Here is a 15,000-nt window from a genome sequence, read left to right on the forward strand (position 1 = left end):
AGGGGGCATAGAACGTGTTGCCCCATGTATGTTGAATCTCAACAGGCTGCAGAAATAGCGATGGGGTGGGGGGGGGGGGGGGGGGGGGGGGGGGGACAGAGTGAGAGAGACAGAGAGACAAACAGACAGACATCTAGACAGACAGACAGACAAACAATGAGACACAGAGACAGACAGAAAGAGAGGGAGGTGGGGGGGGGGGAGACAGAGACAGAAACAGAGGTAGCTAGACGGATTGAGACAGTCAGACACACAGATATACAAACAGATATACAGAACAGACAGACATGGATAGAGAAAGGCAAAGACAGAGACAGAGACAGACAGAGAAAGGGAGAAAGATTGTGGGACAGAGGAGGGAGGTTGAGAAAAAATGAAGCGAAGAGAGTTCAGAGGGTGTTGGTAAAAAGGGGATGGGCAATAATTCCTCCACACATAGTAAACACACAGTCAGCTACTCATCCAGACAAATAAATTTCGAGTCATCAAACAACAATCAATGTACGCAATGGCATCAATTTCATCGGAGACAAATTGCAGAAAGGTGATGGTACTAGCATTTATTACATTGTCAATGACAAAAAAAAGGAAAAAAAAAGAAAAAAAGAAAAAAAGAAGTATACATCAAAGGAGAGTTGGTCAGAAGGTCTACCAGATTGTGGCCTGAAGCTGATGGAACTGAGATGATGAAAGACTCCATCAAAATGTGTCCTTCTTGTCCCATTTCCAGCAATGGCCTGTAAAACCATCATGAAGTCGTACACATGAAAAGCCAAGACCAGTTTTAGCGCGCGTCTCCGTGTTATCTATTTCCTTTTCCTCGTTTTCCCTGGCAATCTTGACACTAGATTCTGAGGTGGGGTTCTCCCCATAAATCTGCCGCCATCCTTGTTTCTGCAGGAAATTCAGAGGTCGTTTTCCGGGCTGGCGAGAAAAAGGGTTGTGGTCTGAGTACAGGAGAGAAAGGGGGTATGGAAAAAAAGGGAGACGCCATTCTCACATCATGGCAGATTGAAGTCAGAGGCAATTTGGACAGGGCGAGATACCAGCGAGATGGGGGCCAAACAACAAAATGACGGCACCAAAAGAGCTCCCTGTCTGGCTGGGCTGTAATGGGGTTTACTCAGAACCACACAAAGTGTGGATTTGGTGGAAATCAATCTTTGGTGGGGAGAAGTGTGAGAAGAGAGGAGGAGAGTGGGTGGGGGTGGGGGTGGAGGGAATGGGGTAAGGGGGCGGGGGGTGGGGGGTGGGGGGTGGGGTAAATATGAAACGGACAGCATTGCGTTCCAGCAGTACTTTCTACAAAATGCCGCCACAACATTTTGACATCATTTTGATAAAGCTTCTGCCCAATGGGCTTTAAAGTATGATGAAAACAACAACAACAAACAAACGTGATAAAAACACCATGACAACAAGATATATAAACAAAAAAGTATCAAGGACGTTACATAATGGCTATTAACACCATAGGCCTAGATTTGAGAAGATATATTTGACATTATACCGTGATGACGAATTCGTCAACATCTTTATTTCTTAGAACATCAAAGTAAACACATCAGAACAAAGTAAAACAGAAAAGCTATCAGTCGAGATGGGCTCAGTATAAACGCTTTCTGGGTAGAGTTTTGACTGCAAATGATGACTGTCTGGCAAGGAAATATAATAATTTTGTTAACACATGAACAGTGTTCTGTCGCTGCCAGACTTTGCATTCATATGTGTGTGTGTGTGTGTGTGTGTGTGTGTGTGTGTGTGTGTGTGTGTGTGTGTGTGTGTGTGTGTGTGTGTGTGTGTATGTGTATGTGAATGTGTGTCTGTATATTTTACATTTATTTTGCTTATTTATCATCATTGTTGTCTTTTTCTTCTTTTTTGTGCGCACGCGCATAGAATTGACTTTATCAAGATTTTGCGCCTTATAAATAGTATTATTAGTAGTTGTATTTTTATGTACTTATCTATTATTATTTGTTTATTCATTTTATTTATTTATTAATTCTTTTTTTTATTTTTGTTATTTTATTTTATTTTATTTTGTTGCGTTGGGTTACACTGCTGGTCAGGCATCTACTTGGCAGATGTGGTGTAGCGTATATGGATTTGACCGAACGCAGTCACGCCTCCTTGAGCTACTGATTCTGATACTGATACCGTACCAACAATTCATCCATCTGTTGGAATTTTCTTGCATCTCTATCTTTATATATATATATATATATATATATATATATATATATATATATATATATATATATATGTGTGTGTGTGTGTGTGTGTGTGTGTGTGTGTGCGTGTGTGTGTGTGTGTGTGTGTGTGTGTGTGTGTGCGTGCGTGTGTGTGTGTGTGTGTGTGTGTGTGTGTGTGTGTGTGTGTGTGTTAGACACGCGCAAGTAGGATCTTTTACTCAGAAACGCGTTACCATCCCTTTTTGATTTTTCATACATATCATGGGTTCCAGTGGCCATGAGTTAAAAGAAGTTGCACGCGCGCGAGCTCACACGCACGCACACACACACACACACACACACACACACACACACACACACACACACACACACACACACACACACACACACACACACACACACACACACACACACACACACATTCCAATGTAGATCCTATCAAGTTCTGTATTTGTTGGTCTGTATAAACATAGACACGCCTAACTACTTGAACACATTTCAGTCCACATCGGAAATATAGAAAAAGAAAGAAATATAGATTAGAAGAAGAAGAAGAAGAAGAAGAAGAAGAAGAAGAAGAAGAAGAAGAAGAGAGGAGGAGGAGGAGGAGGAGGAGGAGGAGGAGGAGGAGGAGGAAGAGGAACAGCAGCAGCAGCAGGAGGACGAGGAAGAAGAAGAAGAAAAAGGAGGAGGAAGAATAAGAAGAAAAAAGAAAGAAGGAAATATAGAAAGAAAGAAAGAAAGAAAGAAAGAAAGAAGAAGAAGAAGAAGAAGGTCGCAACAAATACGAGCCAATGCTCGTTTCCATGCAATTATATGTCGTAATGATCTCGCGGGATTGGGAGCGCGTGCGCTGAAAAGTGGCATGTGACTGACAGGCGTGGCGACCACTTTGACATTCCTTGCCAGTTTCATATCTCATCATGTCAGACCTGTTACCCTCGGGAGACTTTCGTTAATGGCAGTGGGAGGGGGAAAAATGGAAGAGGATGAAGAGTAGGAAGAGGGTGGAGGAGAGGGGAGGAAAATGAGAAGGAGAAGGAGAAGTAAAAGAAGAAGAACACCAGCCTCTGGCAAAGTGGTTAGCGTTGCGGACTGACGGTTGGAAAGACACGGGTTCGAATCTCAGCAGAGGTGGCATTTTCGGCCCGCGGCCAGATCCTACCCAGAGTTGAGTGTCCTATGGACTTAAATGGGAACAAGACTGGGACCACACAGTTGAGTATCATCCACTTCACGGATGCATCTTTGGGTGTGTTGCTTTGATTACTGACCGTCACTGCGAGTGTCTGTATCTCTCGGACCTGGTTAATGCCGGGATACCATTATTACACGAAGCGTAGAGTACAGCCTTGCAACGTAGTGCCAAACCTAAATGGACCTCCATAGCAGCTTCGTCACCACCACCATCGTCATTCTCCCCCTCCTTCTTCATCACTAATATAAAAAGTCCCAAATCATGTGGCCTTTCATGCCTTGCTCTCATGGAGACCTCAGTTTTGATACCCCTCCGTGTTTGGGGTGAGTCGTATCGAGGTATTCGTTGTCGGCAGGCAGATTCACTGGGGACTGCCGTTGGAGGGACGTGGTGGCGGTCTCCACTCTGGGGGAGACGCTCTCTCAGTCTGGTTCTGCGACGAATCCATTATTGTTGACTTAGTAGGTGGTGTCCTAAGTATGTTGACCCAGAACAGGCACTACCGAACACCACCGAAGTGACTCAGTAGCAGTGCAGCGTCTCCTCTGGTGTGTGGCCCCCTTGCGACCTAAAATCGATGGTTCTCTTTGGACTGCCGACGCTGGGACTGCGACAGACGAACCCAGGTATGGCTGTGTATGGGGGACTCCGAGCGGCATGTGTATTGCCACTGAAACAGTACAGATGACGGGGCAACAACAAGCAAAAAATAATATTAAAAAAAAGAAAAGAAAAAAAAATGATGACAAAAGAGAATGCAGGTCTTTCAAAGGTTTTTTTTTTTTTTTTTTTTTTTTTTTTTTTAAGACTCACAGCAGTGTCGGAACATCCTTGGGTGAGATCATACGCTCAAAAGGTCTCGCATTGTGGATACAGCAAAGAGATACATGACGGGGCACTGACACTTGGACACTCGTTAGAGAACAAAGGCAACAAGTAAAAAAAACAAAACAAAAAAAACAAAAAACAAAAAAAGAAGAAGAAGAAAAAAAAAAGCGGAGACATTTCTTTTTGTTTGAGGGCAGCCTGCACATCTTTCTTTTTCTTTATTCCCCCCTCTCCCTTATTTCCTTCCCTCTCCTCTCTCTCTCCCTTTCTGATTTTCTGTCTATGTCTCTGTCTCTCTCTTTCCCCGTCTGCGTGCTGTCTCTCCCTCTGGTGTGTGTGTCAGTCATTCTCGTTGTTTCGGTGTCTAAATCACCCGAACTCTTGTCTCTCAGAGTCTGTCTCTTTGGAGAAAAGGGCAGACCGTGACTCAAACCCTGACCCTCGCCGACACTGCACTGGCAGATTCTTCTTCTTCTTCTTCTGCGTTCGTGGGCTTCAACTCCCACGTTCACTCGTATATACGCGAGTGGGCTTTAACGTGTATGGCCGTTTTTACCCCGCCATGTAGGCAGCCATACTCCGTTTTCGGGGGTGTGCATGCTGGGTATGTTCTTGTTTCCATAACCCACCGAACGCTGACATGGATTACAGGATCTTTAACGTGCGTATTTGATCTTCTGCTTGCGCATACACACGAAGGGGGTTCAGGCACTGGCAGGTCTGCACATATGTTGACCTGGGAGATCGTAAAAATCTCCACCCTTTACCCACCAGGCGCCGTCACCGTGATTCGAACCCGAGAACCTCAGATTGAAAGTCCAACGCTTTAACCATTCGGCTAAGGCGCCCGTCGCACTGGCAGATAAACGTCTTAGTTATCCAGCCACATTTCTCCTGCCTGTTTGTCAATCTCATTCTCTGTAAGTCATTGTCTTTGCCTTCTTCATCTGTGTCTGTCTTTGGTGCTTTCCTTGTCTCTGCCTCTAATTATCATTACATCCTCCGTCCCGCACTCTATCTATGAGTCTGCCTGTAAGTCTGTCCATCTGTCTGTCTGACTTTCTCTTTCTTACTTTCCCTCTGTCTGACGGTCTCAATCCCACCCCAACACTCTGCTCCTGTCTCTTTGGTGAGTGTTCCCCTTCTTTCTCCTCACTGCTTGCATGAAATAAAATCTCGTTTGATCTCGTTCGGAATGTTTCAGATTTCTCTAGACATCGACATGGCGGCGTAAATAAATAACAAGAGAGGCAAGGCCTTCAAGAATCACTTGTGATAAATTAAGTCCCCTAGCATTAATTACAGAGTAATTTCCCTTTTTTTACTATCTGCACCAAAACGTTTGCAAAATAAATAAAAATTCCATGCTTAGCAAAAGAAGTTCCTGTTTGAACAAAAAAATGATAACAATGACTCCTCTTGTTGTTGTGTCAGAATAAGAGTCAAAGTGCCAAGTTTAGAGAATACAAAAAATTATAAATATAACAGTAAATGCAGTTTGCATATAATTAGGCTTCTTTTTTTTATATTTTTTGTGCCCATCCCAGAGGTGCAATATTGTTTTAAACAAGATGACTGGAAAGAACTGATTTTTTTCTATTTTTATGCCAAATTTGCTGTCAACTGACAAAGTATTTGCAGAGAAAATGTCAATGTTAAAGTTTACCACGGACACAAAGACACACGGACACACACACACACAACCGAACACCGGGTTAAAACATAGACTCACTTTGTTTACACAAGTGAGTCAGAAAGCTCGTACACGAAAAAGTGTGTATGCTGGCACGCCTGAAAGCTGATTGAATGACACGGGAAACGAATGATGGGAGGTCCAATGGCAACTGTCAGTCGGTTCTACCCAATTAGGCAACCTGTTGTTCAAATGACTCCGTATCCGTAAAGCACTAAGCGATTGGTCTCTGACCGAGGATAGGCGCTACAATATCCATACCATCATCGTAATCTACGAACAGAAGCCTAATTCACCAACTCGCCTGTCCGTCCAAATGTTTCCAATGTTTGCCGACCAACTCCACTGTTGGCGATGTTTTTGACATTCCAAACTTTGCTGAAATCGTTTGTCATATGAGTGTGTTACTTACACGAAAATAATGTGACGTAAACACCACAGTCTTTCTGGGGCGCTTCAATGGTTCATAAACTTTCCCATTTGGTTCATAGCTGTATTAAATATAAAGCAAAATGATGAAGAAGGAAGAAAAACAGACATAATGCTTATTATGCGTCGAAAAAAGAACAACAGAAATACAGGACACAGCACACCGCACACAAAACTGCTGACACAAAGACAGAGAGAGGGGGAAAGAGAGTGAGAGAGAAACGAAACGAAAGTTTATTCAGTTCAGGCCACAGCCCCTTCTGAAGGGAGTCCAAAATACAAACACGATATTTATAACGATCAACAGAATCAAGGGTGTACAAGCAAAAATGAGTCGACAACTCCTTGGGTACTACTGCAATCAGTCTCATAGCCAAAGCATTCATAAGAGAGTGGGAGAGAGAGAGAGAGAGAGAGAGACAGACAGACAGACAGACAGACAGAGAGACAGACGCAAATAAACAGGTAGAGAGAGGGAGATAGAGTGGAATAGAAGAAACATATGGTGAGACATAAAATGAGAGAGAGTGGGGGTCAAAAACAGACACAGTGAGATACTGATGGGGAGAGAAAAAAAGAAGTGTGTGTGTGTGTGTGTGTGTGTGTGTGTGTGTGTGTGTGTGTGTGTTTGACACAGACAGTGACAGAGACAGTGCAGAAACAGAGGCAATGACAGAGGCAGTGAGAGAGAGACAAAGAGGTGAAAGAAGAAGAAGAAGAAGAAGAAGAAGAAGAAGAAGAAGAAGAATTAGCTCCACGTCCCCACTTTTAAGACAGGTAAGCTTCGCTGGCTTTGACATGCCGGTGTGAAATGGCCGACAGGAGTGTTCCCAGGGATTTGTTTGTGCTTCGTGGCCAGCGTCCCTCCGCCATATGCTCCACAGGTGGACATCAGCCGTGCTTCATCTCCGCTTTGTGGAAGGAGATCAGCATCAAATCCTCTCCGCCGTTTGCTCTCGGGGTGAGGACGCATCAAATTGCAATTAAAAAAAAATCAAATGCTAATGACGGACTTTCAGGGAGATCAAGAGTCCCAATTGCAAGAAAAAAAAACACACACAAAAAAAAAACACCCAAAAAACAAGACAAAACAGAAGAAAAAACAAAACAAAAACAAACAAACAAACAAACAAAAGAAGCGAAAACAAGAAAAATGAATAAAAGAAGGATAGATAGATTAAAAAAAAAAAAGAAAGAAAGAGGTAGCCAAAGTAAGGGAACGAAGGATAAAGAGAGAGAAAGAAAGGAAGGAAGAAAAAAAGAAAGTAAGAAAGAAAGAAAGAAAGAAAAGGGGAGGTTGGCGCCGAGTTGAAAGGAACAAAGCAAAATCAACACAACGCAACACAGCACAACACGACACAGCACAGCACAGCACGGCTAAGCACAGCACAACGCAACACAACACAACACAGCACAGCACAGCACAGCACAGCACAACACGACACAGCACAGCACAGCACGGCTAAGCACAGCACAACGCAACACAACACAACACAGCACAGCACAGCACAAGACAGCACAGCACAACGCAACGCAACGCAACACAAACAACACAACACAGCACAACACAGCACGGCAAACCACAGCACAGTACAACGCAGCACAACACAACACAGCACAGCACAGCACAGCACAGCACAGCAAAGCACGGCAAAGCACAGCGCTACACAAAATAGCACAGCACTACACAACACAGCACAGCACGGCAAAGCACAGCGCAACACAACATAGCACAACACAACACAGCACAGCACGGCAAAGCACAGCGCAACACAACATAGCACAACACAGCACGGCAAAGCACAGCGCAACACAACATAGCACAACACAGCACAGCACAGCACGACAAAGCACAGCGCAACACAACATAGCACAGCATTGCGCGGCACAACACAACACAAGGCAGCACGACAATATCAACACAACCTGGTTAACACAGCAAAACAACAACAACAACAACAAACAAACAAAAAACAACCAACCAAACAAACAGAAACACATACCTGCACACCAGAGGTCATCTTACAATGTACTAGAGAACACTAGGATCTGAACGTCTCAGTACAGACGCAGTAAGCTATTTGTCTTCAGACATAAACAGAAAAGGGATATACCATGCTCTGATTCAAAGACATAGTAAATGTGAAACTGATGTCTTTAATTCTCAAAACATTCTTTCCGTTAGATGATGAAACGTTTGTATCATGAAACATTTGCATTGAACGGAAAGATTAGATAATTTGTCGCGTGATATCATCCTGCAGCAACCGCTGAGATGGAAAAAAAAAAACAACACCAGCTATCTGTAATAAAGAAACATGTTTTCAGTCAGTCATCCAAACTAAGACATTTCAAGAGACAACACAGACTATCAAATTGTTGGCTTACGAATGAATATTTCCGAAAAATTGTTGACAAATAACGATTAAAAAGATAGAAATAAAGAGAGCTGGTTCAATCTGAAGTTCTATCCGATTGTGGCCCGAACCTGCAGGATTCGGTGTAACGTCTCAAATCGTTCCCCCTGGGTGAAGTATCACTGCCTTCAATCACTCCCGGGGGGGATGCGTCAGTGTTCCAAAACGTCCACAGCTGGACTGGTCAGTGTCACAAAACCATCCACAGCTGGACTGGTCAGTGTCCCAAACCATCCACAGCTGGACTGGTCAGTGTCCTAAACCGTCCACAGCTGGACTGGTCAGTGTCCTAAACCGTCCACAGCTGGACTGGTCAGTGTCCTAAACCGTCCTCAGCTGGACTGGTCAGTGTCCTAAACCGTCCACAGCTGGACTGGTCAGTGTCATAAACCGTCCGCAGCTGGACTGGTCAGTGTCCCAAACCATCCACAGCTGGACTGGTCAGTGTCCTAAACCGTCCACAGCTGGACTGGTCAGTGTCCCAAACCATCCACAGCTGGACTGGTCAGTGTCCCAAACCATCCACAGCTGGACTGGTCAGTGTCATAAACCGTCCACAGCTGGACTGGTCAGTGTCATAAACCGTCCGCAGCTGGACTGGTCAGTGTCATAAACCGTCCACAGCTGGACTGGTCAGTGTCCTAAACCGTCCACAGCTGGACTGATCAGTGTCCTAAACCGTCCCCAGCTGGACTGGTCAGTGTCCTAAACCGTCCACAGCTGGACTGGTCAGTGTCCTAAACCGTCCCCAGCTGGACTGTCATTGTCCTAAACCATCCCCAGCTGGACTGTCATTGTCCTAAACCATCCACAGCTGGACTGGTCAGTGTCCTAAATCGTCCCCAGCTGGACTGTCATTGTCCTAAACCATCCACAGCTGGACTGGTCATTGTCCTAAACCATCCACAGCTGGACTGGTCAGTGTCCTAAACCGTCCGCAGCTGGACTGGTCAATGTCCTATTTCGTCCCCAGTTGGACTGGTCAGTTTCCTAATCTGTCCTCTGGGGGACATTCTTGGACGTCCCCCCCCACCCCCACCCCCATGCTGGTTTGGTCCCTCGCTATAATATCTGACGGCCGGTACCAAAGCGTCTCCCCTCCCCTTCCCCTACGCACACAAACATTTCTGCTTAAAAATAGTCTGTATATATTTCAGTAGATTTTGTGCGTATTTTGACGTGAATGTGCCTTATTGTCATCTCTTGGAAAGTTTTCACTACTGACCAGCGATGTGTGGCCATTGTTGACCACTGCTGACCATTACCTAAAAGTGCAGAGGTTGTGTGTGTGGGTTTTTTTTTTTTTAATTGTTGTTTTTACATGCATGTGCAATGTTTCGGCAGGTTATTTGACCGATGCCCGATCACTGCTGATCATGAACTAACAGTGTTCGAACAGTATTAGTTTGTGGTGGTTATGAAGCATGATTACTTTTTGACAGGACTCGACCATAAACTGAACACTGCTGACTACTGCTGATCCTCATTGACCACAACATGTCCATGCTGACAGTTTCAGTTTCACTTTCTCAAGGATACGTGACTGCGTTCGGACAGATCAATATTCACCATACAATATCTTGCAAAGCAGATGCCTGACCAGCAGCATAACCCAACGTGCCGTGTCAGGCCTTGAGTGCTAGCACATATATTATTGTGTACCTAACATAGTGGTTTTCCCTCTACTGAATTTTGCAACAGATATGTTGCTGGTGAGTTCTTTTCCATTGCGCCAAGTGCGTGCTGCACACGGGTCCTCGGTTAACTCATTCAGTACGGACAGTCCTCTCTTCTCCTCTAGATAGACCCCTCGGATGTCCTGTGGGTGTCTGAATGACCCAACCTGTAGCTTCTGTCGCCAGAATTGTGGTATTCTTTGTCAACATTCACCTCTTCAGTATAAGAGCCTTCCGCTTGCAATATTTTGATGATGGTAACTGGGGTGAAACGCTGTTAACGTCGTCTCTTTCGCCGTTCGTATGGAGAGAGTTGGTATTATCTGGATGACCAGACGCTCAGTTTGATTTCCATGTCACACATGGGAAAAATGACGAGACGGGATTCGAACCCAGACCCTCACGAACACCGTGTTGCCAAAAAACCGCCTTAACCACTCTGCAATGTTCGTCTTAAATCTGAGCACACACACACGCATACTGACAACTAACCACAACTCCAACTTATTCAGATTGCATTGTTTTGTCACGTTTGTGCATTGTTGTGACGACTGGCAGATTTTTTTTTAACGTCATTTACCACTGTTGACCACTATCTAACTGTTCATATTTTGTCACTTTTACTGACCACTGCCGACCACACCTGACCACTACCCCAAAGTTTTCATGTGTTTTGCAATATTTAGGCTTCTTGACCTGTTTTGACTATTCACTGTGCAGAACTAACCACAACCCAAATGTGTACAGCTTGGCTTGTATATATATATATATATATATATATATTTTTTTTTTTTTTTTTTTTTTTTTGCATCACCAGTAATTTCTTATGCAATATTAGTACTGTTCACCTGTTTTGGCCACTGACCAATACTGACTACTGCTGACCACAACTGACCACTACTAAAGAGTGTATGGTGAAACAAGTTATAGACCTGGTGAAACCTTGGGAATATAGATATGAGGAAAGATGGACCTGGGGCGAACACAGGTAACATCTACCTCATTTCGTGGTGGAGGATTACAATCACAGTAATGATCCACATACAAAACGTATCCGGACATCCATTAGAAATGCAGTCTGCCATATCCATTGAACCCCCAGAAAAGCAGGATGTGTCAGAAAAAAAACAAAAAAAACAACAACAACAACAACAACAACAACAACACACACACACACACACACACACACACACACACACACACACACACACACACACAGAGAAGAAGGAAAATGCATTCAACCATGTCCAACAGCATAGCGTTTACTTTCAATCTGGCAAGTGATTTATACCTTGTGAGAAAATACATGTTAGCCATAATACATGCACCATGATATCAATACATGCATGGCAATGTAAACTTCCGTCAATGAGAAATGGTACACATACGCATGTGCACAAACACACACGCTTTAACATTGCATACATAATCACGGACTGTCTCATTGCACAGATCAACCATCTCATATCAAGTTAGGATCATTCACTTAGATGAAGACAGTCCTTTTGTCATCCGTTGAATACTTTATCTCCCCTTACCCCCCGTCTTCAACAGCATGTGCGTACATACGAAGGTACAAGCAATACATTATTGCTTATATACATGCGTACAAAGAGCACACACACACACACACACACACACACACACACACACACACACGCGCGCGCACGCCCCCCCCCCCCCCCACACACACACACAGAGGGAGGGATGCATTACCAGTTATGATTCCACTCTTTCTCGACAAGACTCTGTCTTTGCAAACAATACCTGTGGACATCTGGACGAAGCTACTGATGACTTCATTGATGATCCACTTGTCCGCGGCACACACACAAACGTACACGCACACGCAGGCACACACAAATACGAACACACAAGAACACACAAACACACATACATACACACAGAGAAAGAGAGAAAGGAAGGGAGAGAGAAGAAACAGCGCTGTCAACATCTTCAAGTATCACTCTCCGACACCGGAGGTTGACGTCGTTCACTTGCCGGAAGATGTCCCGCTTCTCCTGAGCACTGTACCCGTGGGCGCTGATGGCAGCACGGAAGTGACAGCCGTCCACACCGCGCTTGGTGTAGCTGAAGTCCCAGCTGTGCTGCACGGGCACCCCGGCGTGCCGGGAGCACAGGCCGGTGATGTAGACGTCTTCCAACCAGAAGAACGGAACCGCCGCCGAGGCGCTGTACAGTTTCCGGGCCGCCGAGGCAGTCATGGCGTAAGCCGTGCCCGAGACGTACGGAGGGTACACCGTCTCGTTGAAATCCTCCACGGGCGTGTACCACTTAGACGTCCGGTCCCGCAATGGGCGTGCCCCAACGGCCACGTGACCCAGCACGAAGTTGTCTCTGTCGTTCAGCGGCCCTTGCCGCCTCAGCTCCGTCAGCAGGTTGGTGAGGTTGACGTACACGTCATCGTCCGCCTTGAGCACGTAGCGCGCCCCGCCGCAGTGCAGGGCGACCCACCTGAGCAGAGCCAGCGACTTGAGAGTCAGGTTCCGGTAGGAGTCCCGGAAGTCTCCCTGCACGAGGTCCCCGTGCCACGCGCTCTCCGCCTCAAGCCGGGCCTGCAGAGCGGGGTCGTCCTGGGGGACGGCGCCCACCAGAAACACCAGGGCCACGTGGTGGCCGGGGTCGTCCCTGTAGGACCCCCACGTCTCCCTCACCGCCTGCCGGTCCTCCGTGTTGTTGGGCGCCGTCACCACCACCGCCACCAGCTCGGTGTCGTCACTGCACGCGTCAGGCTCGTTCAGCACGAAGAGGGAGGAGCTGTTGTGGTGTTGGTGTTGGTGTTGCTGTTGGTGGTGGTGGTGGTGGTGAAGGTGAGCCTGACGATCCCTCGCCTCCTTCCCCGCTGCCCCGTGTCCCGGCCCCACAGACCCAGCCACCAGTGACGTCACTGCGCGAGTGGTGCTGGCGGTGACGTTGGGAGTCAGAACTGGGGCCGAACGACTACTGGAGTCCACCAATGACACGTGCACATGTTCGGGGAATCCCGGAGTCGCCGAAGAAACACGGCGTTGTGAAAACGGATCGGGGTCCGAGGAAGACGGACCGCGGTTGATGATAGACACAGGATGGTCAGCCGACCGCGGAGGACCGCCTCCAGAGGCCTGGTGGGTGAAGACGGGGTGTGGGGTTCCTCTTAGCATGACGTCACCCCGAAGCACCACGCCCGCCAGAGCGAGGCCCACCACCACCACCACCACCACCACCCATCTCTTCACTCTGTTGCAGCCATGGCAACACGCGTATGACAATCTGCAACCACACATACGTACATACATGCATATATTCACCCCAGTCACTTAAATAACTGCATTATTCCTGGTGAAGAGAGATATAATACGATGAGAGGTTCCGTGTGCAGTATTCATTTATCGCAAATGAAAGAACCCAGGGCAACAAAAGCGTCATCCATATCACAACAGTAATGCATAATTCCACTTTGTTAGTAAAATAAACTAGACACATATGGGTGGCGCTGTGCTGTGGCGACGCGCTCTCCTCGAGGAGAGCAGCCTGAATTTGACACAGTGAAATTCGTTGTGACAAAAGTAATACAGTATATATTATTCCTTCTCCACCACCACCTACGAAACCTTCCCAGCTTGACTGTTACATACGAACCTTTGGGAATGCTAACTGTAATCAAATATATCACAGTCACAGCTAATCGACACAAACTTCATTTGGGAGAATCTCGGATGGCAGTCCGATCTAGTAGATCACCCGCCATTTGAGAGAGAGAGAGAGAGAGAGAGAGAGAGAGAGAGGGGGGGGGGGGGGGGGGCGGGGATGACGATGACTATCCTGGAGAAGAAGAATAAAACTAATAAAATTATCGAATTATCGAATGACCGACTCAACATATCGGTAACTTGCTAGTTCAGTACCGGATTTTAAGGGCCTAGGGTTTCGTGCATGTGTGAAGCGATGTTACCAGCAGTGAATGTTGTGAACCATTTTCTGTGGTTTTCAACTCTTCACTGTACTTAAATTAATTTTGAGATGATTTAAGTCATTACACTGACACACGAAAATGCTTCTTTGGAACGTTCTCGGAATTAAGGTTAACTGAATAAAGTTCCGGAATTAAGGTTAACTGAATAAAGTTCCCGGAATTAAGGTTAACTGAATAAGGATATTATCAAAAGAGCCCGAGCGAGCACTCCATGTAAAAAAAAACATATAAAAAAAAATGATGACAAAGTTACAATATTTATACACTCTCCACATTAAACAGGGACAGTGTAGCCTACCCCACCACAACAAAACTTTGTAACTGATCAGTTAACAAAAAACCAAAAAAAAAACAAACGGTCATACACGTAAAATGTTACATGTCTGTCTGAGTGTGTATGTGTGTGCGTCTGAAATCTGTTCGAATGACACAGGAAACGAATGATGAGCGCCCAGTGGCAGCCGTCAGTCGGCTCTACCCGGGTAGGCAGCCTGTGGTGCAAATGTCCCCGTGTATGTAAAGCGCTTAGAGCTTGGTCTCTGACCAAGGATAGGCGCTATATAAGTATCCACATCAAACAATCAATCAATC

General features: G+C 45.8%; 1 protein-coding gene across 1 annotated transcript in view; it reads right to left on the minus strand.

Annotated features, from left to right (window-relative positions):
* Positions 1 to 11,682: 11,682 nt before the first annotated feature.
* The window catches only part of LOC143298834 (beta-1,3-galactosyltransferase 1-like), a 3,855-nt gene continuing 537 nt past the window's right edge, over positions 11,683 to 15,000 (minus strand). The window contains exon 2 of the mRNA XM_076611830.1: positions 11,683 to 13,706. Coding sequence (XP_076467945.1) covers positions 12,236 to 13,706 — 1,471 coding nt within the window. The 3' untranslated portion in view covers positions 11,683 to 12,235. The remainder of the gene's footprint in view (positions 13,707 to 15,000) is intronic.

Source organism: Babylonia areolata, chromosome 24 (genome assembly GCF_041734735.1).
Source record: "Babylonia areolata isolate BAREFJ2019XMU chromosome 24, ASM4173473v1, whole genome shotgun sequence".
Lineage (NCBI taxonomy): Eukaryota > Metazoa > Mollusca > Gastropoda > Neogastropoda > Buccinidae > Babylonia > Babylonia areolata.